The sequence below is a fragment of the Amphiprion ocellaris genome, chromosome 19 (assembly GCF_022539595.1).
Source record: "Amphiprion ocellaris isolate individual 3 ecotype Okinawa chromosome 19, ASM2253959v1, whole genome shotgun sequence".
Lineage (NCBI taxonomy): Eukaryota > Metazoa > Chordata > Actinopteri > Pomacentridae > Amphiprion > Amphiprion ocellaris.
Window position 1 is genome coordinate 18,549,504 of NC_072784.1, and position 25,881 is coordinate 18,575,384.

General features: G+C 42.2%; 1 protein-coding gene across 13 annotated transcripts in view; it reads right to left on the reverse strand.

Moving 5' to 3' along the window:
• Positions 1-23,936, reverse strand: part of srcin1a (SRC kinase signaling inhibitor 1a) — a 112,567-nt gene extending 88,631 nt beyond the window's left edge. For 9 of the 13 annotated variants that reach the window (XM_055005368.1, XM_055005374.1, XM_055005371.1 and 6 more), the window contains exon 1: positions 2,888-3,032. In XM_055005368.1, coding sequence (XP_054861343.1) covers positions 2,888-3,017 — 130 coding nt within the window. In that variant the 5' untranslated portion in view covers positions 3,018-3,032. Of the gene's footprint in view, positions 1-2,887; positions 3,033-21,901; positions 22,163-23,376 lie in introns of those variants that run through there. The other 4 variants (XM_055005373.1, XM_055005376.1, XM_055005370.1 and 1 more) reach the window with 4 other exon arrangements.
• Positions 23,937-25,881: the final 1,945 nt, after the last annotated feature.

A 25,881-nucleotide genomic window follows, 5' to 3' on the forward strand; every position in this document is an offset into this window, starting at 1 on the left:
TAAAAAAAAAAAAAAAAAAGCATGTTCTGAATAAATATTCTGAATCAGCCTTGAATCAATATGTCAATATAATTCAGATTAGCAATTGCTGATTTGATCTAAGGACATTCATGCAGGTGGTAGAGAAATGAACACGGACACACAAAAAGACTTGAAGTATGTAAATCCCATTTTGAAATGCAGCTTCATTAAAAAGCATTGTCAAATACCACTTACAAGTATATTCAAGTGAACATCAAGATGTGCGCCTTCAAAAACTTTCCATGTGGAACACAGGTCCACTATCTCCATAACAACAGCTGAGATCATTGTGAGGATTCAATCCTTCTAAAAACAGAGGAAGACCTTCTTTATCAAATGATGTTAAAATTATCCTCATATTGTTTTGTCCATGCAGAATGGTACATAAAACTGTATGTAAGAGGCATCACCAACCACAGTAATTGTTATCTATTTAAAGCAGAATTGTTTAAAGCGTGTGCAAAGTGCTATTGCTCATTTCTTTTACAAACAGATATTGCTTCTCAATTTGTCCTTTAAACTGAGCAATAATGGGGTTTTCTTTTGCGATGGAGGACATGAGCTACTGTACCATTATTCAGTGCAGAGGAAGGTCTATGTTATTCTGTCTCGCTCAGTTTGAATGCTCTCTGCCACGGAGGTTCAGCCATCCTCCCTCTCCCTCTCTGTCTCTGCGTCCTTCATATGTCCTTGCGTGACAGTGAGACTGCAGTGTGCTTCACCGTTTCTATGGGAGGTATCTCTGGGATCCCAGTGGGTGGGAGAGGACTTCTGCCTGGCTCCCCATCTATCTGTCGCTTATCTCAATCATGCACACTCCTGCCATCCCTCCCACTGTCTCCCAATCTCTCTCTGTCTCTCTGTGCTGTCACAGAACAGCAAAATAGCACTCTTTCATTTGACACTTCCCTGCTTCACTTTGTGTCTAAAACAAAAGACAGACGTTTCTCAGTATTGTCACCAAAATAATGACTGATGGGAGAATTGAAGCTTAATTCCTACAAAAAAAAAAATCGCCATGAAAGCTCCGTCGTCAACGTCACAAGCAGGCTGCTTAGGTTAAAACCTGTTTCCACTTCCACGTTATCATCTTCAGCTATGTTCATTTGCAAAAGAAATAAATAATTAAGCTTAAAAATATCTCAGGTTGCTGACACGAGCTGTCAAATGAGTGGGACCAAATATTCTGAAACTCAAATCATCAGCGCTGATGATCACGATTAATAATTGTCATAATCATCATTGAGCAACATAAGCAGAGCTGTCAAACACACACTAACACATGCACACACACACACACGCTCGGATTTTCTCCATCGCGGCTCATAGCTGCAGAGAATTCCTCCTGATTGAGAGTGCTATAGTGCCAGAACTAATTAACAGCGTTTGATTGTCTTGCCGCAGAGGTGGAAGTCATTACCATCATGTTTCTCCCTTGTATGCAGCATATAGTGGTTGGAAACTGCACCAGATGTTCACAATGTGTATGCACTGTGGGTGAGCTTAAATCATATATATATATATATATATACACACATCACTGTTCAAAAGTTTGGGGTCACTTGGAAATGTCCTTATTTTTGAAAGAAAAACAGTATTTTTTCAATGAAGATAACATTATATTAAACAGAAATACAGTCTAGGCATTGTTAATGTGGTAAATGACTATTCTAGCTGGAAACGGCTGATTTTAATGGAATATCTACATAAGGGTTCAGAGGCCCATTTCCAGCAACCATCACTCCTGTATTCTAATGCTACAATGTGTTAGATAATGGTGTTGAAAGGCTGATTGATGATTTGAAAACCCTTATGTAGTTATGTTAGCACATGAATAAAAGTGGGAGTTTTCATAGAGAACATGGAATTGTCTGAGTGACTACAAATTTGTGAACAGTAGTATATATATATATATATTCCATCATGGCCCCTGAAAAAGCATGACAGTCAGTGCTGATGCTAATCATAAGTAGAGTGTACATAGAGAGGCTCGATTTCTCCTTCCTCCCTGCTTCCCGTATTTTTATCATTTTGATAGCGTAACGAAGGAAGCCCAATAGTTGCCTCACGATCATTTTTCTACCACTCTTAGCTTTAGTCAGTGGTTTTTCTACTCACTTCAAAGTCTTTTGAACAGTCTGAATGGGACGGAGTGGGCTAATTAGCCTCCCTGCTTGTACAATCCCGGCCTTTAGAAGGGAGGGAGGCAAACTTTAAAAAGGAAGGAAGGAAAACGGGAAAACGTGCATCCCTTTTACCCCATTCCTCCTCCGATGATCAATCACAGCTCCGATTTCTTTACAGTATCTCCCCTGTTCACCCCTACTCAAGCCTGAAATTATTCTCACGGACATCAAATGAGCTCCATAGCTCACACATAAAACAGCCAGAGAGGGGAAAAAAAGACCTCACCATATCTGCACACAAATACATAATAATGGCAGAGACACAGAGGGCCATGAATGCGGGAGCAAAGAGAATCCAAAAACTGTTTCACACTGCTGAGTGAAATGTTCTCTCAGGCTCCACTTGGCAGACAAAGTAGGCCTAAATGATTTATGAGAGACAGCAAAGCTTGCCAGTTGTTTGTTTTAGATAAATGCTGCACAAAGCAAAAACTAACAAACCTGATGATGGCAAACAAAGGAAGATGAAGGTTTTGGCCCCGAAAGAAGAAAAAAAATGCACCCAGTTTTTCCTGTAGCTCCCCGATGCCATTTCAGAACCTGCAGGCTGTGCAAAGCTTGGCGCAGACTGAGGTTTCTGTAACAGTGCAATAGAATGAAAAAGGTGGCTGTTCAAAAGAAGCGTTTTGGGGGGTGAACTAGAAGTGGCACGGACCAATCCTGGAGGTGAAGCTGCTTACCTCCTGCAGCGTGGTCTCTTGGTCCCAGCACCAACACCTGGCCGAGTGCCCGCCCATCAGATAGGAACACCTGGTAGTCCTCACCAAACATCCCCTCCCCCTGGACTCCCAACAAACACCCGCTGTCCATCCGCTCGACCTGCACAGCTTCCCTCAGCCCCGCCCAGCCAATGAGTGATGCATTACGGTGCTATACTGTACTTTAATGCAATATGCTGTATGAAACTGTACAACACAATCCTCCCACGGTGACATTACGCCTCAATGATTGTGTTTTTAAGACACATTGACGTTAGAATATAGCAGAGCCTTAAATAGGGAGGCTGACTGATGACACAGTGAGCACACACAATAGGCACTAACAGCACCTCTTGCTCTTGTTCTCTTCTCCACCGACGCGCACACAAGCGCCACTATACATTCTTTCAACATCTGCGCTCTTCATCAGCATCGCGCTTATTCACAGTCAGGATGGGAGACGAACGCTCGGGGCTGCAGAAGCACTTCCTTTCCACCCTTTTTTCTCTCTCTCCACACTTTCTCTCCCTTCCTTGATCTCCCACTTTCCATCTCTCCCCCTTTTCTCCGTCTGAAAGGTTTCTGTGAAAGGCCCGAGATGAAAGGCTGCCCTCAATGGGAGCGTGATTGCAGAGACAGCGCTGGCGGCCCAAGGTGCGAGCAGAATTGCTCACTCAGAGGCGCTCCGCCCCGACAAAGATGCACGCAGCCGCCGCCCCAAAGTCTGAGCACGTGCAACATCATGAGGATGCTCAGTTTAACCATCTCTGCATGGATTTATTCCAGCAGCGTACGCACAACACTCATATTACATCATATACGGATGATGCAATGTGCAAAATCACACACATAATGAGACAAAACACCAGCAGCAATACTGTAAAATGTAGATACATCTTCTGCATAATACCTGCTGCTTCCTGTGACAATGAGATTAGTTTCAGCACATGCACACCTGCATATAGTCAAACAGTAACACAAACGCAGAAAGACACTTTTTTATGTTCTAATATGCTAATCGAACAACAAAAAGGCCTGGGGACTGGTGCAATGAGCAGCCAGCAGGACATCTTATGTAAAGTTGACTCCACAGAGAGAAAGCCAAAACAAATGCCACCACACTGATAAAACTACCATGAGAATTAGAGTTATTGTCTGAAAACTGGCAGAAATCCAGGAGGTTAAAAAAAAAAAAAAAATCTATATCCACATCTCTCTGCGGTGAGCAGAAATGTTCTTGAGGAATCAAAGATCAGTGAAGGTTTTTGTAGGCAAAAGCCACCAGGAAAGTAGAGTTTGAGATCATGTCTATGCAGCTGGCCTGCGGCTATCAGGAGTTACAACATTGTTCTTCGTACTTTGGATAAGATCCTGCATGAGTGATGATGACAGGGTTAGCATGGACAACGTATAAATTATTTAAAGGATAATTCATTTCACGTCACATTATTGTTTCATTTAATACTTCTGGATGTCAAAACTGCGTGAAGCAGCTTTTTCTGCCACAGGGTCTCTAAAATAAGCGACTCAGCAATGCAGCTGCTTCTCTCACGCTTCAAGTGTGGAGGTTTTTTTTGCTTTGCTTTTCAAGTCAAATGTGAAGAGAAAAATATTAAAACGCAAAGATTTAATTATATCCTTCAGTCACAAAACAGAACCACGCAGAAGTACAGAAAGTCCTCCTCAGTATGTCTTGCTTGTAATAATAGTACAGCCTTGTCTGTTCTATAATAAGCGAGGCTGTGGATCGATAATGCAGAGTGATGCTGCTGTAATGTAACCACAAACCTACTTTTCTTCCAGCGTCAGGATATACACAAAAAATTTCAAATCTTTCAAAGCTTCTACAGCGAAAGTGATTAAAATCAATCAGATGTGAGTGAAATGAATTGCCCAGTGTGCCAGATTTACAACAAGCACGTTTCTGTCATGAGACATGACTTGCAGTAGGTAGTGAATTAGATTTCCTCGAAGCCCGTGACAGGCAATAAGTGAGAGAAACGAGTATTGAAACATCCCAGACTCTGGTGATGTTGCACCGTGCATGCACAAAACGGGCTTCGGCTAAATCCTCCTGCCACATCTACAGAAAGACAGACAATTACCCCTCTTAATCCAAAAGATAATATGCAAACACACATACACAAAGACATAACCCCTAAACCTATTCATATATTTGAGAGGAAACAGAGGATTTTCTGTCCAATTCTGCCAAACGCCTCTCTCCATCACAAAAATAGCTCTTTTTTAGCTTCGGTCCAATTAAAGTGATTATGTGTCAGAGAGGAAAGAGTAATATGACGATTATGATAATGACAGCGAAAAGACAAACGTGCCTGTGAATGAGGCGCAGGTGCAAAGCAGACATCTCTACCCCAAGCGGAGGATTTGGCAGAGCCAGGAATATCCAACCCTACGGGGCAGAAAGATGAGAGATAAAAAGCCGACCCCTTGAACTCCCAGAGACAGTAATACCCACTCGATGTGGAAAGGAGATGCAGGTGTCAAAGCCCAATATCTCTTAATTGCTCTTCGGTTGGTTTTCAGCACAAGCTCTAGGGACTGACACTGGAACCTTCCATTTAAGTGGTCTGCTGGGTTCGAACAGTGAATGGAATTAATTATACTGATTGACTGTTGTGATGTTAATTTGAGCATAAAAAAGAGCAAGCAAGATAAAGGGGTCTTAAGCAGTGAAATGAGCATGAAATTCACCTGCTGTGGTCTTTTGCAGGTCTACAAATAAGGATTATGTGAATCAATGTTAACCTATTAGTCTACAAAATGCCATTTTAAACTTCCTATCACTGTTTGTTGAACAGCAACATGACATTTTGACTTTTTGTCTCCTCTGGTAGAGATGTCATGGCAACGCAGCTTCCAAATTAAATAATATCTTAGCATTTCTCTGCTGTTCTTTGTTTCTACTAATCACTGCAAACACAGACATGATGTACCGCATCTGCAAGCATTCATGGGCCAAGCTCTAGTCTTGCATCTGAGACATTCCATTTGCAATGATAAATATAAAAAATGGAAGCAGGGATTCCTCCAAAAATGAGCAGCTACAACCAGTAATTATGCAGCATTTTTTATTGAATGATGATATAAATGATTAACCCATTTTAAAAATCAAGGTTGTGAAATTTCATTTTTCTTCAACTGTGATTAATTAACTGACTTTAAGCATCATAAAAGTAATAAATGAAACTGTTAACAGTTATTGACTATGGTTAAGAGTCGATTCCCAGCTGGCTGCACCATTTTCTGCATGTCATTCCCCATATTTGCAGTCTTTCTGCATTATTACCCTCAAATGAAGACATAAAAATAAAAGTCAAGAAAATACAGATTCTTGCAATATCTCCAAAAAGTAGCCATATTAATATATTGAATATTATTATTGCAAAAAATGTTGCTATAACTGTATTTATGGGGTTGATTATACACACACAAAAAAAAAATCTGTTTACAGGAATTTAGAGTCATTCTTTGATCATTGTTTCAAGCTATTTAGAGGCTTTTTTTTTTCCTGAAAATGATTCCTTCATCTGTTAAAATGCCACCATCTTTTTCTCCACTCCTTTCTGCAAGTCAAGCACACCGGCTCACTATAAAACTACTCTGCTACACAGCAGCACACAATGTAACACTGCAGTAAATCTCCAATCAACAGAATTGGTTTTAAGGTTTCTCTCGCTTGTGAGAGTGTCTTTGCTACACTGCAGGTCCAAGGTAGAAGTGCTTTGTCATGGTACTGACTGCTGGTTTTGCTCACAAAAAGTCTTCGAGGATATAAAAAACACCAATGTGGATTTAAATTTCCCCTAAGGGAGCTTAGAAGAACAGAGTTTGTCCATCAAAAGGCCTTTGTAAATAAACCAAAAATGAATTGTTTATATGATCCATGCAATTAAGAAAATGTCACCTGACTTTTACAGCTAATTATGGCAGCAGTTTCTATTTCTAAATATTTATCGGGCTCTACAAGGCCTGTACAGTAAAAATGACGTAAACCCCTGAGGCATAATTCATGTAACCATCCATCATGGTGGCTGCACAAACAATGTGGTTCCTGCCTCTCTGCGCTGCTTTCCAGCACAACACTGAGAATATTGTGTTTACTTTCACCGACTTACAGCAGTGAGTAGCAATTTATGGGTACTCTTGACTCTAATCTCAATTCAAGCAACTTTATCGACAGACATTTTAAACTCCATTAGACCGGTTGAATTTTAAAACTGTTTAATATACATAGATTTCTCTAAAATCAATCACTGGGATGTTTTCTTCAGCATTTAAAAGACTGTGAAGATTTAAGTACGTCCAGCTGCTATGATGGAAAGCCAAGCAGGTTCCAGACGGACACCGTTGAGGTCAGAATTCAGAGGGCGTCCTGTCAGAAAGGGAGGACATTTTTGTGATATATAGATAGGCTGAGGCAGATGAAGGACGCCGAAAAGGAACAAAGGGGCACAACAAAGCCATGTGTGTCATTGAACTCCTGCGTCAGACACCCACTAAGAGAGCAGAGGGAAGAGAAATCAATAAGGACTCATGCTATGCCCGAGCAGCATTAGGTATATTCGACCATGAAGATGAAACAAGAAAAGAAGAGAGAGAGGGAGTGCCAAGGAGGAGATGAGGCACATTTTGAAGGCCAACGCTGCTCCCTATTGCTATTAGACAGCTCCCAAGCCGCACAGTGCTGATGTTCTCTCTCCCCGTGACCTTCTTGCGTTAGATCTTGTTGTGCTCTCTCATCTATTGTAAAGCATCTGCAGAAACAATTAAGGCAATTCGCTCGGATCTGCGTATTGCTTTCAATCATGTACGCATCGTGCGAGTGTCGTGAATTACCATAACAACGCGCAAAGTTAGAAAAGGTTAAATGAAGTCCGGAACAAATAGGAAATTAAGAACTCGATGCATCAGTTGGCATTTTTCGGCGAGCCGTGCAGGTGACCGGCGTCCTCCCGAGCGATGAGTGACACCTAAAGGGCACAGCTTGGCTTCTCCAAGACATCTGCAGCGTGTCTCATTAGTATTCAGCTATGAATCATTCAAACACAGCCGGCTGTCATTATCACAAACAGCAGAAGAGGGAGACACACGACGACACACACACAAGCTCACTCTCTCACACTTGGGGGCACATGCAAAAAACATACACACCGACAGAAAAGCTGAGAAATGTGCACGAGCATGAAGGAACAGAATGTACTGGTGGTGGGATTTTTATGTTATGAAAGCCACCAGTAAATTGAAGGATTAGTTAACTGGTCAGTGAATAAAGTCCTGTCCCAGTTACAAAACGCTCACCACTGGTTCTGGCTTCGACAATACAAGGATTTGCTGCTTTTATAGCACTGGAACCGTTTGGATTTTAAACTGCTGGTGGGACAAATGAAGACATATTTATTCGCTATTCGTTGAACAGATACATACATTTAAGTCACTGAAACCAAAGAATATTGCACATTTTTGCAACTATACCAATCAACAAATGCTTGTCGCTTAACTTGCTGTAAATAATCAGTTAATTGACTATTTGTTGCAGCTCTAGTGGCAGCCGTTGAATATCCCAAATGACATGCCAATTATCTACAGCCTATGTAAACAATATCACCAGGAAGTGCAATGGAGAAACAAGCGAATCGCTCACAAAAACCCCTCTTTGTTTCCTGCACAAGGTGAGACCCCTCTCCCACAAAAACCCCATTTGCATGCAGTGCAACAACTGTTTGTGGTTAACAGGCTTACACACCGAACCAGAACAGACTACTAATGCAGGAAGGATCTACTTCAAATAAAGACAGTCCCTTCTCCATCTCGCTTCCTCCCTCTCTCACGCTGTTTGTGGCTGTGAGACGCTCGGAGGAGATGCGAAACTACAAAAGCGCAACAACTTTCGTGTCCCAGACATTTCATTGCCACATTTGACATCGATTACCTGCACGCTCGCATTATAACGAGCGCCGCGCTGTAACAAGCAACAGGACAGTCGATGATAACCCAGTGAGCTACGACGGATTTGTCAATTTGTGCTGGAGCTCGGAGGGAGCATTTATTAACCACATCACATCTAATGTGGACCGAGGGCTCTACTCACTTTAAAACATCACTTTAGCAAATGTGTGGTATTTAAAAAATGAAATATCATATAATTAATGCACGTATTATAGCATCAAAAATAATCCAGCGCCTGTAAGTATCTGGCTAATACTCCATTATATAGTACAACTCCAAACACTGTATTTTTAATGGTTTGCAATAAACAAAGATACAAAAACACACAATAAGGTTAATGACGAATGTGAGTGATTTTCTTTTCACATTTTCTACAGATACCACAGTAGCATTATTATAGTGAATTCTTCCAGCCACAATACTGGAAACCTCACAGTCTGACAACGTAAATACACATGTGCACTTTATGTGTTGATGTCAGCGTGAGCACACATAATTAGCTCTCCTCCCAGCTCTGTTTCAAACTGCAATCCGAGGGTGATTTTCTCTACTTCAAATGCAATTCCTCTGTTCTCGACACATCACAGAAGGTGAGAAAAAAAAAAAACAAAAGCAAGAAGAAGAAAAAAAAAACAAAGTAAGCAGTTGTGCAATTTCAAAACCAACACCGGGGAAGACGCGAAGCAATAAGGAAAAGTCCACTGTGGCTTTGGCAACCTTTTTCTGGCATTTTCCGCAAGCTGAGGAACAGAATGTTTTTTAATGAAACCGGTAAAACACAAAGTCCCCCAGAGCACACAACGCATTAATAATTCTACGATGGTATGAATATTTTAAGCTTTGTTTCGGGGTGAGTGTGAGTGAAACTTGTGAGGGCAATAAATGAGTGATGAGTGAGAAAATGAGCAGATGCACATACGTTGATTGTATGCATAACCTGCATGGGCATCACGCGCCGGATGTAATCATACAGGGAATAAATGAATAATAAACACAATAATCATCTGTGACTTATCTCTGATGCCACCCACCGAGCATTATCCTCCATTTATGTAAAAATGACATTTCGGGCAATACTCAACTCGATGAACAAATATCATGGAGGTCTGAATGACAGGCACTAATCCATCTGTGTACACTCCTCCATCTCCAGAGCATCTGTTTGGCAAGTGGGAGGAAGTGGGCTGGGCTGGGATGGAGGCTGCCAAACTCTGCAACTTCTCCCAGTACAGCTTTGCAGCCACTGGGTGCAGAATTGTTGCTGCCATCTAGAAGGTGGAGCTGATATTTTACCGTGATGGCCTCCTGGCACCCAGTTAGAAGAGAAAGCTGGACAATTAGCCAACTCCAAGTGCCCGGCCGAGCAACAGAACACCTGCCGAACCAAAAACCGCCCGCCTCAATGTGCTAATATACACATAGACATGGATCTGGGTGTGCATCTGCAGAGATTATAAAGGCTTTGTTTCCATACGCCTGGTGAAAGATTAGCCGTTTGATATATGGCAGGGTGATCCAGCACACATGCGCAATGAGGCTAATACTTTGTTTATTGCTGAAAAAGTACTGGTAAGCGGGGTTATTAGGGATGTGGACACATTTATCACAGCAGAGGTAGCATGACTTTACAACGCTGAAGCCTCAGAAGCTGTGTTTTTAGAGGGTAAACAAAGCAAAACACACACGGAAATGCTGCGGATGGCTGCAGAGCGTATGAGCTGGGGAGGAGACTGGAAATAATATGCGAGCTTAGGTGCAATGAAATGAATTCATTGTCAGTGAACGGAACTAAAGACCGAAACAGAGATTGCTGCATGTGCACAGGTGTCGGTGCAGCGGTGTCAACAACCTGGCCGACTCACTAATCTGTTAATGTATACGGCATCCAGCATTTATGCAGCATTTAACCCAGGAGCTTCACTCCTCATAATCACGTTACCACTTGCTGCCAGTCTGCTGCTTCGCTGCACCTCCACAGCCTCGACAACCGGCGCTGTGAGCCTCCCGTTTCCTAGTAACTGTAGGGAGGAATCGAGGGCTTGCTAACCGTCAGGTGTCTGCCAGTTGTGTGCGTGCGTGCGTTGACTTGTAAATAATTACATGTATGTGTGTGCTTTACATATGTTTTTTGCTTGCAAAGCTAACAGCACGGTAATATCTGTCAGTATGTCGGTGCACCACTTCAGTCCTGCCTTAAATAGCTCCAACCACTGCCATGAAATTTTCTGCACACATTTCCAGATAATGAAACTTAGTCACTATGGCAATCATAAGATTTTTTACCTCCAACATCAAGAGCAGGTGGAAACATTGTAATATATACCGGCTGGACTGTCACAACAGTTGGTAAAGACATTCATTTAAGTTGAAGAGTACAACAAGTTTTGGCATTACCTTTTTTTTTTCCTCCAGCTATACTATGTGACTCATATTTGTTATAAAAGAAATGTCTAGGCAGCTGCTGGGTGAATTTAAATGTAGTCCAGTCTTTCATGTTCAACTCAGGATGATTTTGTAGAACTTTTCATCCACCAGCATCATCTATGTAATATAATGCAGTTAATGACTAAATATCTGCAACACAAAAAAACACTGTTGTTAATCAGAGAATGTTGGAAGATTGTGATGCTAAACTAAGACGGTATGTAAGCATGTTAACATCAGGAATGTGGTTAAAATGCTGAAGTTTGTATTTGCTGCAGAGTTGCAGATTCTTAGGCCTGTTCATGCATTAGTGTTTATGGGAATATGGAGCATATTCAGGCTTTAATTCTAAAAAATTGTAGCATTGAGAGGGTTAGTCAAATACATCAGTCAGTCAACCGGAAGTTAATTAGACTACAATAAATAATTATTTTAGTCAAAAATAAAAAATATTCCCAAATATTCACTGATTCCAGCTTCCAATCTCCTTAAAACTATGTTTCTGAAAATTCAGCCGTTTCCCCCAATTAAACTAAGTGACCACTTTAATCACATCCTGGATTGTGTATAGAGGAGACTGGAAATGCTGCCGATATGAATCATACTACAATCTCAGGGAGGAGACAAGGTGGATGGCAGGAGTGTAACAGCAGAACCCAGGGTTTCACATCCCGACTCCCATCTGTGATTTGATTGAGACAACAAAAGCACTTTGGTTGAGGACAGGAAAAGATGGAGATTTTGGTAAAACCATCATCTCTTAACCAACCTGTCGGGCCTCCAGACACTGTCGATTTTATAACAGAGCAGACCACAATGTTTCCCCGTCCTTAACTGATAACCACCAGCGCAAAAACGTAAATGTAAAAATACTGCAAACAGATGTAGCATTTTAAATTGAATATTTTGGTAGAAAACTATTGAAAGATGTTGTCATTTAACATTTTTACCACTTGCCAACTACACTGGTTAACGCTTTGATGCACAACATGGGCCAAAAGTGACCCAAATCCAATGGAAAATGGGCATCTCCTGACCCACACTGTGCATCAAAGGGTTAACAACCCTGTCTCCCCAAAATTACCAATACAAGTGAACTTCATTGTCAATTACACTTAGAGGCAGACACATTTTCTTTCAGATACAATTTGTTTGTTACATCACCACTATGTTTAAACCAATCATACATCAGACATAACTTGCCACCCTGGTAACCCAGGAAATTGAGGAGAAGCTTTAAACATGATGTGACAGGTTTTTTTTTTTAACCCAAACAAAGATATTTTCTTAAATTTAACTGCATCCTTTTGGTGCCTAAACCTTATCAAACAGACAAAACTGACAAAGTCTCATAAAAAACAGTCTCCCAGTTTCCACGGTGAAAGTCTGTGGCAGACTTGTGTCCATCCTCTCCTGCTACCTCCTAATGCAGCCTTTGTGGTTCTTTCAAACTGGAAATCTTTTCTACTAAGCCAGGGTTATTTTAAAATGAAATCGCCTTTTGAGAGAGATTCATGATTAACACTTCATCATTATGTTGACAGTGTACGTGTAATCTGTTCTGCATTACATTTCCTTCAAAGGGCAGCAAATTAGTCGGATATCAACTTCATTTCTGAGAGACAGCGTTGAGAGAAGAAGCTGTATGACAACCTTCAAACATCCTTGTTACAAGTTGCAGGCCAAGCTCCAGCTTTGGCAGTAATTACCTCTGTGCACAGTCCTCAACAGACCTCTTGTTATTGAACAAGGTCAAACATTAGAAGGCAACTCCTTGCTGCTGAAATTATGACCCATGAGCGCCTCACTACCACCAGCAACAATAACTGAGCGACGCACAATCCCAGACGAGCACAGTCATATTCAGAGCAGCCATTTTCCTCCCTCCCTCCCTCCCTCCCTCCCTCCCTCTCAGCTACTTCTCACCACTGCAGAAAACACCTTCTCTGCTCCTAATCTAAGAAAAATCTCAGTGTACAAAGCCTTTCTTGTGTTTCTGTTGCTCGCTGTTGGCCGTGTTTCAAATATACCTTTGAAATGTGCAACGTTAAAGCCTTTGGTTTCCCATCAATAGCTCCAATTAAACAGATGGATGACATCCAGCTAATTTATCTTGAGATGCACCAACACGAGCAACATCAGCTGGACCAAAGGGATTCAGGTCTGTCTCAGTGAGAGAGAGCTCTGACCTTTTCTTCCTCGCCGCTCTAATCGTTTATGGCACCGAGTTTGGCCTCATCCGTGAATTTCACATGCAATGTTTGTGACTGCAGTGATCCTGGCTACAGAAAAATCCATTTTTAAGCTTGGCTGGACTCCTGGATAATGCAAGTCGGTATCTGCCTCTCAGCTGGTTACAAGTCATTACATGTATATTAGTGGGCGATAACGTGGGAATAGGCTTCCTTGTGAGTAGGGTAGCTCCTAGTGGGGAAAATGAGGAAGGAAATGAAAAGCGATGCACAAAGTTGCAGCAGAGGACAGCCTTTCTTACTGCAGAGACTCGCAGTCGCATGGAACAGTGCAGCACAGAACACGCGTGGACATCCTGAAATGAAGCAGTGATTTAAGACAGTGAGGCTGGTGCACAGCTGACAGCAAATGTGATGGAGATTTAAATGTTGACGGGCCAGAGCAAAGATGGAAGTCTAAATTGTGGCTGAGCCCAAAGGCAATGCAGAAATATTTGATGCTTCAATTGGCAGAGTGATGCTAAATCTCTAGTTACAGTTTGATAAATCAACCTTTAGTCTGAAGGCAGAGAGGTAGAGCAAAGAGGGCGATGCTGAAGGAGTCTATTGAGACCAGGACCAGAATGAGATGAGAGATATTTGGATCCAGTCTGAAGCAGAAGGGGAGTAATCTGCCCTAAATCATCAGAGCCTACACTCCCTGCTTTGTATTCCTGCCCGAATATCTTCGGAATGAAAATCACAAGTGATGGGAGAAGAACGTAGGAGGAAACAGTCTGAATGAGAAGAAAGAAGACGATTACCACTCCTGCTTGCACCTCGCTAACACCACCATCTTCATTTCCTCCACTTTCTCCTTTTTTCTTCTGGGGAAGTTTCAGGCTATGGCAGCTTCCCTCTTTCAGGCTCCTCACACTTCACACTTCAGCACCCGTCGTGAAGTAACACAGATGCCAAAAATGAGTCTTTAGCCCAGAGGTATCTGAAATATAAGCTAAATCAGGCTCTTCCTACACTCACAAGCTGACATGTTCATAAGTGATTCAGCTCAACTCGCTCTGAACCCTTTTAAGCATTCACCTGGTCTTAAATGTTTAATAATAACCACAAAAAATATGTCCACACGACAAAACACAGCTTTGTGGGAAGGAGAACGGTGTAACATGATCTGCATCCCCTATGTTTAGAACACTGCTGTCCCATGCAGGGAGGAAGCAGATATATAAAAATCTGACACTACGTGCCCCAATTCCACTGAATATTAAAACAGAGTGTATGCAAGCTGCTATTTCAAGGTGCAACAAAACCCCAGGTGAGGCTCGTGTGGATACCAGACCTCTTTGTTTCACAGAAAGACTATGGAGGTGTGGATGTACAGATGCATGAATAAAATAACCTCTATGTACAATCAAAAATTTCAAAGATTCCACCTTTACAAAGCAAGAACTGTATTTGATTTAGTTTTGCAGTTGTCTTCTTGTGCCGCAAGCACCGTTCTCAGTGCTCCTGCAATGCTTGCAACGTTCAGTTCAAGTTCCTTTCTGACCACTTGCTGGTACGAATTTGCAATTTCATCATTTTCACAGTGAGCAAAACATTTAATTTTGTGTCATACTGCACAACAATTGCATTACTGGTGACAAGAGTTGGCAACATGGAGGCCAAAAACAAGACAGAATGAAGTGCATCAAGTCAGCAGTACAACCAAAATCTTGCTAGTCAATATATTCTACACTGAAAGGATTGTAAACCTTGAATTTGTCCTTCAAGGTCACACTGTCAATAAACAAGTTCCACTGCAACATCCAGAGGTGTCTGAGTGAGAACATCTGCCACAAACTATCTGAACTGTGGTGCGTGCGATCATGCAAACAGTCATCACTCTCCGCCCACCCTGCTCGACAAATTTAGCTCCATGCGACTTCTACATTTTCCCCAAAATTAAATTTAAGTTGAAGGATCATCGTTTGACACAGTTTAGGGAATCCAGCATGTGTTCCAGATGGTGCTTCATGGGCTTGCAGAAAAAGACTTCTGGGGAGTATTCCAAGCGTGGCAGGAGCACTGAGAGCGCTGTATCACTGCACAACAAGACTACTCCAAGAGGGATGGCGGCCAAATTTAAATCAGGTACAGTTTTTGCTTTTTATAGGGGCAGTCTCCGAACTTTTCACCTCCTAGATTGATCATCAGTGGACTCAAATTGCTCAATTTTTATATCTTATCCAGCCTTAGTTAATTTTCATGGCCTTAAAAATATATACACTACCATTCAAAAGTTTGGGGTCACTTGGAAATGTCTTTATGTTTGAAACAAAAGCAGTTTTTTTTTTCCAATGAAGATAGCATTAAATTAAATAGAAATGCAGTCTAGACATTGTTAATGTGGTAAGTGACTATTCTAGCTGGAAACAGCTGACTTTTAATGGAATATCTACATAGGAGTACAGAGGAACATTTCCAGCAACCATCACTCCTGTGTTCTAATGCTACATTGTGTTAGCTAATGATGTTGAAAGGCTAATTGATGATTAGAAAACTCTTGTGCAATTATGTTAGCACATGAATAAAAGTGTGAGTTTTCATGGAAAACATGAAATTGCCTTGCTGACCCCAAACTTTTGAGCGGTAGCGTATAGGTCGCATATTTATCCTGAAAACAAGCACAAAACCTTTAAAATAATACACTCACTGTATACATACACTCAGAGTCCACTTTTAACAAGTACTTGAGGCCCAAAATCTACCTTTACAAAGATGTGTGCTTGACTGATCTGTCAGAGAGGTATTAATTTAACTCTACATTCATAACTGAAGTAGCAGTCTGCAGTGGTGCTTAAACATACTGCATTATACTTAGAGGTGTTTCTAATGTTTTGCCCACTCCTTATACAAACACCATGGGGGAAGAATATTAGAAACACATTTCACTATAGTGCAGTCCACCACTAATTACGACCTCAGTAAGAGCTGAATAAACACCTCTGACTGTGTCAATAAAAAGTCAACACCACGGTCTTACTCGCTGTAAAATTTCTGGCAGATGTGTTGTACCGGGTTGTGTCAGAGTGCCGAATAATGTGGCCAAAGAGTGTTTACGGATGCCTTAATGTTGCCTGGGATTGTATTTAATTTTGTAGTTATTACTGGTGTGAAGAGAAAGCAATAAAGAAGGAAACTGACACCCAGCTGATGAAACAGACTTGCTGTCTCTACACTGACAGAAGATGGATCTTCCATTATTAAATAAAATGTGCTTTAGAGGTGAAGGTTGGGAAATTTTGATGCCTGATGAGACATTTCTCCCCTTTCTCTAGTCTAAGCCAATCAACCGCTGGCTGCAGCTTCTATTGCACAGACTGAGTGGTATCAAAAAGTCAGAAGATGAGGTTATTTCCAGTGTTGACAGTTTGCATTCTGTACAGAGCACCTTGATCTATTTAACTAATGTTTGAAAAAATCATTTAAAAACCAAAAGAAACAGAATTAACATGCACACACACAATCTTTAAAGACTCCTTTTGCCACAGACAGGTTTTACAAGTTGACATCCTCATTCAGTAAAAGTACACTGGGTGAACTTAAAAGATTAAGATGTCACCATCCTGAAAATACTGACAGTGAGATTACTGCCCTCGCTGTCAATCATGTGTGAGCTGATTACCACAGGCTGTGTGGATAGTGGAGGAAGATGAGAAACTATGCAGCCTCATGCAGTGATGAAATCAGCATTCTAGCGTGACACATGACTATTAGCCCTTTAACTGCCCAAGTTTTACTTCTAATGTCTGCACAACTTAGTTTTTCAAAGATTCCGAAAGGGGCATGAAGTGCAAATTAATTGGTGTGAAAAAGCATATCTGAGTTCTGAAATAAAATGACTCCCTTTGGCCTACCAAATTTGAATATTTACCTCATTATCTCCAAGATTTCCACACATTGATCTGCACTGTGCCAACTGTCACTGCAGCAGAAAACAGATGCTGCTTTCAAATGCTGTCGAGAATTATTGTAATTACTGGTAGGGTACATTTTAACCAACCAATATATTATTAAATAGCCAACAAATGGAAGAGCTGAATTTTGCATTCCTAATATGGCAACATGTGGTATTCTCATTATCTTGCCATTACATTACAACACCTCTTGCAAATTTGTGTTTTCCCTCCTTTTTCCTGCTGCAGCTCAAAGTAGCGCTGCGTCGCTCAGTCTCTGAAAGCGTCAGCAGAAAGCTACTTTTGATTTAGGGTCCACATTGTTATGTCTCACTATAGAGCACCTTAATATACGACAAGTTGTTTTTATGACTCGCAGGCTGCAGCTTTCAAAAGTACATTAGGGCAGCAAGACTTTTCCAACAGATCGCTGTGGACCAGCTACGGCTCTGTGAACAGCAAAAATCGGGAGGATAATGAAGTCAATATTGGCCTCTTGGACCCACGGTAAAGCTGCAGTTGCTTCAGGATCATGTTGTTCGAGCTGCTGTTGGAGTAACTTCACAGTTATTTTCTGCTCTTTTTTTGGAATTATGACAAACTCACTGCAGCAGCATTAGCAGTTGGAGGGAAGGCTGAGTAGGAGGTGTACCATCCAACTTGATTAGTGTACAACTTTACCAGCTGACAGGAGATGATTACGCCACTGCAACGCACAGCACCTGGAGGACAATTACGAAGCTTAATTCTGGAGAGTAATCCACAGTCGTGCATAGATTCTGACATATAAATACTCTTTCAACATGTTTTCTTACAAGAGAAGAAACCTGCAAACAAGCACCCCAAAAAGACATGCTTACAATGCCTCTTAGAGAGTAACAACGTTAATACAGGGAGGAGGTTGGGGTCGGTGGATGGTCACAAAAACCTCAGACTTTTAGGAGGCAACTATTCAAACAGGATGTCCTTAGAAACTTAGAAAGTCCATAACTACACCTCACAAATTATAATACTTTGTTTTTTTTCCAGTGGTAACAGTTTTGGAAAGCACTGGGGCATCAGATTTGGACACACTTCTACAGTATGTGTTGTTTAGTGGGCAATAACAGACTTCCTACTAATTGATAAAAATTAAATAACTGTTTGGTCAGGTGTAAAATGTAATTTGTTTTTTCCAAAGCAAAGACAATTTGATTTGATTTCCATGCATAAGCTCACAATATTTGTTTCCACCAATCCGTTGCCTTAACTCAGTCGGTATACATTAATACAGAGCTTCCATCCGATGCCACCAATGTAAAATCAGTATACCTCACTCATACTCCATCACAGGAAATGTTTTTATGCAAGGCAATATCAGGCTGGGGATTGCTGTGACAGTAAAACTCCGTCTGTAGCCCACCATGACTGATTTAATGTGGCTGACAGCAGAAACAAGGAATTTTATGGCACTGTCAAAAGAAACCGTATTTAATGCAGATTAGTTGCATCATTTCCAATAACAATGCATCATCTTTTTGCAATACATTTTTCACTCTACCTCTGTTTACTCAGTTGGTGGTGGGGAAATTCATTACAAATAGGTACGACAAAGCTATTTTCAACAAGAAAAAGCAGAAGAACTCCTCAAATGAAAAACAATCCTGATGCTTTTTCTTCATGAAGGTTTTTTTTATTTAAGTATGGCATGCATGACTTACTTTTTTTTTTTTAGATACATAAGATGAAACAGTGGCCAAAATACATTGTTTTCTCTGAAAAGGCCAAATTTAAATTGAACTACATTACTACTTTTTCCATTTCATCAAAGGCTAAACATGACCTTTTCATTGACTTTACTATAATCTGAATGTCCACCTATCTCATACAATGGCTTTTTGTTCTTTTAGACCGTCATTATGAACAGATATCAAACTCTGCCATGCATATAGTTGTGGCATGGAAAAAAGGACCTTTGATAAATGCATGTAATATTTAAAGCCTTGAATCATTTATGACCTTGAGAGCTTACTAGTGTGCTTACCATTGCAGATGTGAGAGACCCATCATATAGGCCACAAACCCCTGGAGTAAACGCACAAACCATTCACAAAGTTTTCAATCCCTGACTTGCAACCTCAGCTCCCATTAGGGAATCCTTTCCACATCCGAGAAACCTGGGAAAATGCACAGACTCCTAAATGAGATGCGAAGGCTTTTTCAAGTTATGCAATGATCAATTTTTCACCGAACAATTACAGTGTTGTTGAAGCGTGGCTCGAGCAGTTGCCTCATTCCGTACACGTGAATGTGGTGGCACATATGTGAGCTCAAGCGCCGGTGCATTTACAACTTGCTGCGACAAGGACACTGCATGAAGGAAACCTGAACAGCTTGCTGGTGTGTGGACAGACAGGGCTGGGATTTTCTCATCGCACAATCATTATGTGCTCAGCTCCCCCCCCCCACTTCTCTGAACAAGAGGGGTATTTTTTTTTGCCCCAGAATGTGTGGAGTCTGCAGAACATGTTAATATTTTGTTTGGCTGATTAACTTAAACACCAGTACAACTCTGCTAAAGCTATTCCCAACAGGGTCAATTACTTGAGAAATGCCCTCAAAGCGTGCAGCTCCTCCGCCACGAAACATTGCATCATCATCAGCCAATGGCAGGGCAGCATTCATGGGGGCTTTGTGTGGCACAGACCTAGGGAATAGGCAGGTGCATGAGAGCTAAACAGTGACTCCACAAACATGACGGTGTCAGTAACACATGCTTAAAAGCTTAGAGCAACGGTTTGGTTAAATCTCATATTACTCGCAATCGGATTCCTACTTAAATAGACTTCAACAAAGGCAAGGATATAATGAGGTTCAGTTGAGGTTGCATGCTAGATAAATATCTGACAGGTTCATTATGATATGAGATGGTGCAGCCCACCTGTCTTTGCTTTCTGCACTGAAATGAAAAGATCGCAAACAGACTGGCTCAGCAGCTGGTTTTAAAACAAAATCAAAAGCATCTGTCTGCTAATTTTCCTCAACTTGCATCAGTTTGGTACCAAGCGCTATGATTCAAATATGAATTTATCAATGTCAAACCAATGATTTACAGGTTTATCCTCCCACACGCCTACAGTATTCTCACCCAGCTGCACTCGGTGTCTTGTCATCATGTCTGCATCAACGTCAGGACAAATCCTCCACATTTTTCTGGTCAGATTCCGAAAATGTCAAAGAAAAACAACAGCAGGCTGCTATGGACAAGGGCTCGCTACATTTCCTCACACTTTCAGCCGTCGTCCAACTGGACTGAATTTCCAATCCAGTAAATCCCAACATATAAGATGCCTTCATCACTTCATGCTGTATCTCACGTCCCTGCCTCCTTTCATACGCTATAACATCACTTTAAGTACAGCAGCTTCTCAGCCACTGCAGGCCCCTCCTAGACACAGTTCTGGCTTTGCCTCGGCAGAGAGGATCAGCACATAGACAGACATGTGTGTTGACATAAACCTCAGCTGAACATACTAGGTGTAACACGGAGGCATAAAGCTAGCAGGATCTCCAGTCTGTGCACAATGGCAACGTTACGATAAGCATTAGCTCTCTGGCAGGCTAATACTGGGCTTAACGCTCGACTCTGCTTAATCTATTCTTTATGGTTTAGCCTTGCAGTGTGGTAAAACTCTGTAATGGGCTTAGAAACATGCTTCTATTTGCAGTTATAGGCAGCGGTAAAAGCCTGACTACTAAATGTAAATTGGCCAACTTGGCAAAGCTAAGCCTGGTCTGGCAATTTGCTGCCTCGCTGGCGGCTTGGATGCAATTAGACCAGTCTTTGGCTGCATTAGGTTAAATTAATGCTTTCATTGCCACCAACAGCTATGACAGCCCTGAATGCCACAGGTCTATATCATTAGAAATCTATTGTTTCAGCAAATTATTCAAAACTGCTGGAAAAAGAACTCAGTACTCAAACATTTGGCCATCCCCATTGTCCATTTTTAGATAAAAGTCACCCACAAGTCTGTATTCAGCCTAATCCATGTCAGTCCCTCTAAGGTAGACACTGACTACAGACAGAACTCCAAGGACAAGCTTTGCAGTGATAAAGCAAAAAAAAAAAAAAAAATCCAATGTACACGCACAGATCTCTGGCCAGTGCAAAAGGTCTCATGCCACTGCAGCTCATCTCTGCCTTCACCTGAGCCTCAAAGCGATTTCCTCAGCATTTAGAGAGACAGCTGAGAGTGTCTGGCAAAATAATTCAAATATCAGCTGGGAGAAAGAAACCCTTCAAAGGTCATCTGCACAAACAGGCAAAACACAGCAGCCAAAAACTGACCAGACAAGTTGAAGGCACCAAAATTCCACACCGAGCAGAGAAACAAGCAAACAAGTTGGTTTACTGAGCCACTGTTGAGCCTTTGCAATCGTTTGAAGTAACAAGCTCATTTAGACGTTTAACACTGCACTGCATCCCAACTTACCTGTCCATCTACGAACAAAGCCCTTTTTTGTCTTTTGTTCTTTCGAACTTCCTTTCATTCTTCCCCCGTCTTTCATATTGTCTGTGTCTCGCTTCCCTTCTCCCCACTAGCTACCAGACTGTCCCTTGGTGAGAGGCAAGTAAGGGATGAAGAGGAGGGGAGGAAGAAAGGAGGGAGGAAAGGTGAGGCAGAGTGAGGAGTTAAGAGAGGGAAATTGATGTGGATGAATTCCCTGAGCTGTGTGGCGTGAGCGTTTATCCTTTTCCCCTCCTCGCCTTTCTTTATTTCCTTGCATCTGAAGAGTGAATACTTTCCCTCTGTTGCCTAAGAGATCCTTGTCATTCCAGGAGTATTTCAACACCCCTCAACTATATCTCCCCCCACCCAAGTCTTTCTCATTTCCCCCCTACATCCTTTTCACTCCTCCAATGCCATTTATCTTCATTTCCATCATTTCCTCTTCTTGAAACAGGTGTCAAACAGTAAATAGATGCAAACACACAGCATATTCTGCAGAAATAAGGCGTACAGACACATTTTCCTGCCTCTAACCAGGAATTGGAGTGCTTCATTTCATTTTTCGACCACAGCTCCTTCACGCTGCATAAACTGCAACTGGTATTTCACCGAAGGGAGCGTAAAACTGTGAGAAATACAGAGATTAAAAGAGAGATAAAGGGAGGATGAAAACGAGAGAGAGGCCCGAAGGGGAAAAGCAAGAGCACCACATGAAGTAGTTGACCCACCCGGTTCATCCAACGCACACCACCATCCCCCATTTGCTCAAGGCAGAGCTGCAAAGTCGCCTTGTGAAGCAGTCATAACACCCACCATTTTTTATTGATCTTATTATCTTTGTTCAGTCTCATTCTGACACACACACACACCTTGAGTGCTTCACTTCTCAGAGGTTGTCCATGTGGCTGACGGCAGCACCAGCAACCACAGCACCAACACACAATCACAGTTTGCGCTCAACTACACACAAAACAGAAATCTCTCTCACTAGTCACCTCCCTCTCTTTCCTACACACACACACACACACACACACACACAGAGAGAGAGACTCACACCCACCAGCACCACCTGCTTCACTGATGGTACTTCTGCTCTACACCAGCCCCCTCCCATTTCTTTCCTGCTCCCACACATGGTGCCTCCACCCAGTGTTTCCACCATCCAACATCCCTCCGAGCCTCTCTCTCTCTCTCTCTCTCTCTCTCTCTCTCCCCCGGGTGTCTCACTCCGAACGCTGCCCATTAACTGATGCTACCTTTACAGCATCATCCTCCTGAAGTAATGCCACTCTCCTAGAGCCCCCAGCCCAACCCCCATCCCCTGCTCTCTCTCTCTCTCTCTCTCACAGAGTGTGACAGGAGGACAGCCAGCTGGTTGGATAGCACAGCCACAGAATCCCCCCCCCCAAAAAAAAATACCTGCTACACAAGTATGCATAGAGATAGGGTTGACATGCCTTGGGATGGTGCATTGCCCATGCTGCGACACGGACCGCTGCAGCTGAAAGTGATCGCGTTTCCTGTTCCCCCTCCTCTTTTTTTCCTCTCTCCTCCTCCCTCCTCCTGATCCTGGCTTTCTGTTCTTCACAAAGCGTTGGGTCTCTCCTTCCTTGTGCCAGTCCCCGCGCTCCTATTCGCTCCTCGCCTTTTACCGTCCTCCTTCCCTTTGTCTCGCTCTGGCTTTCTCTTGCCTCCGCTGGAACCTCCTTCGCGAGATGGCTGTGGTCCAGCAGCGGCGCTCCTGACAGCACGGTGTGTGTGTGTGTGTGTGTGTGTGTGTGAGCACGTGTGTGTGTGTGAGTGTGTGTGTGTGTGTCGGGGAGAGGCTGGTTGGTTGGGTGGATGGGTGAGAGAGAGAGAGAGAGAGAGAGAGAGAGAGGAGCGATGGGCGTACTCTTCAGCAGTATGAGCTTTGGGAGACTGTGCATGCCGGTGCAGGGATGCTCAGCCCACAGCTTAGAATGAAGCACAAATTTTACCCATGATAAATTCACACTCCCTCACCCACTCTCTCTCTCCATGCCTTATTTCCTCCCCATTACACATTAGACTCTCTCTCCCTCTCTCTCCACTTAAAGACACAGGCAGCAGCCGCTGCATTGCTCCATGCCTAAGGCGCATCTCATGATATGGTAATAGAGGGGAGTCCAGAGACATGGCCCTGCATGGGGCTCTGAAGCTGAGCCAGCAGGGGGTTGGGTGGAGAAATGCTTGAAGCATCTATTGTACCAGGAAAGGGGTGAGGATCCAAGAGGGTGGTGTTGGTGATGTGTGTGACAGAGAGAGAGAGAGAGAGAGAGGGAGAGAGGGAGGAGAGAGAGGGGAGTGAACACTTGAAATATCCCCTTGTGACAACAGCAGCTAATGATGAAGCTGTGATGGGCCAGAGGCGAAGTTGTAGTGGATTGGCATGGCAACCGGAGCTCAGTGGCAGGTTGGAATGACGAGAAGGACGCCACGGGAGGGCAACCTCGGCACCACTGTGGCCTGCTGCTCTGCCCTGCTGCTTGTTTGTCTGCAGGCATAAATTATTCCTCCTTTGAATCCTGGCACCTGTCACCTTCAGTCCACAACAATCAGAATCCAATGTCATACCACCTATCAAAAAAAACATCCAAACTGACATTAATCATGTATAAAACCGCATCTCCTGGTTGATATAGGACAAAAAATGAGCTACAAGTAGCTACAAGAAGCAAACATATGGAGAGGACAAACAAGAGTTATGGATGAGAGTTGGAGAACATTGCTGTCAAACAGAGTGAGGCTGTTCTTTGCTGTAGCAGCTAATAGGTGTTGATGAATTAAGAAGTTAAGAGGGCGGAAAAGAGCGAGGGAGAGAAAGTAAAATGCCAGGAGATGGAGAGATAAAAGAGGACAGAGGGCCTCTTCGTGATGAGAGTGATGAATAATATATGATCAGGCTGCTCATGACTTACACAGCACACTGGAGTGTCCGTCATGTCCAGCTGGTTCACGAGCTCAGGGAGAGGATACATCAGCCTGTCAGGTGCAGTCTGTCCAGCTGGAGCAGAAACAAGCCGGCGAAACTCTGCAACACCACAGATTCACACATTTATTTTGAAGTTAAGGTACGAGATGTTTACAAGATTCTTTTCACGTCTCTGGTGTTTTAAAGCATCCAAACAGAAACATCTTTTAGTTTGGGTCATCGGAATGTCATCATGGAATTTCTATTTGTACTGCTGTTTATGATTGGTTGCTTATTGTCAATGACGAGAGCACAATTTTTCCTACATAGACATCAATGCATGGTAGGAGACATACACTACCAGTCAAATGGGTGATTTCATATGTAAGTGCATCTGCATAGAAAACAGAAACTAATCTAAAAAGCTGAATAATGACTTTAATAAAGATTATTTTGAGTGCCACCTGTATGGAACCTTGTTAATACAGTGTAACACTAGTGATAGCATTCAAAAGAGTTTATTGTTTTAGATGGAACTTTGTCAGCTTTATGATGCTTAAGTAAAGGGTCAAACAAATAAGCTGTGTTGCTTTGTGTACTGGTAAAAATTGCAAGACACTGCCAACAGAGTAGCTGTTTTTGGTCAACAGTATCCTTTCTGTCGCCACTGCTATTCCACACAACTAGCTAGGCCTTCAGTATTATGGTCAAAATAATAATCAATATTGAGATTATGATTAGTCCTTTATATCAGTTATTTATTGATATTAGAGAGAAAATACTCTTACTGCATTTTCACATTTTAATAGACAAAGCACTGCTTTCACTTTCGTGTTGTTCTACATTCCTGCCAATGTGCAAATCTGCATTAAGAAAAGGTTTAAAATAAGGTTCTTCTTCACCTGCATTCATTACATCTCCCGGGGGCAAAATATAAATAAAACTGTACCCAAAATGCCTCATTTTTTGAACATTTGCTAATCAATAGACACTACAATTTATTGATGTATCCTAAACACCTCGGTACATC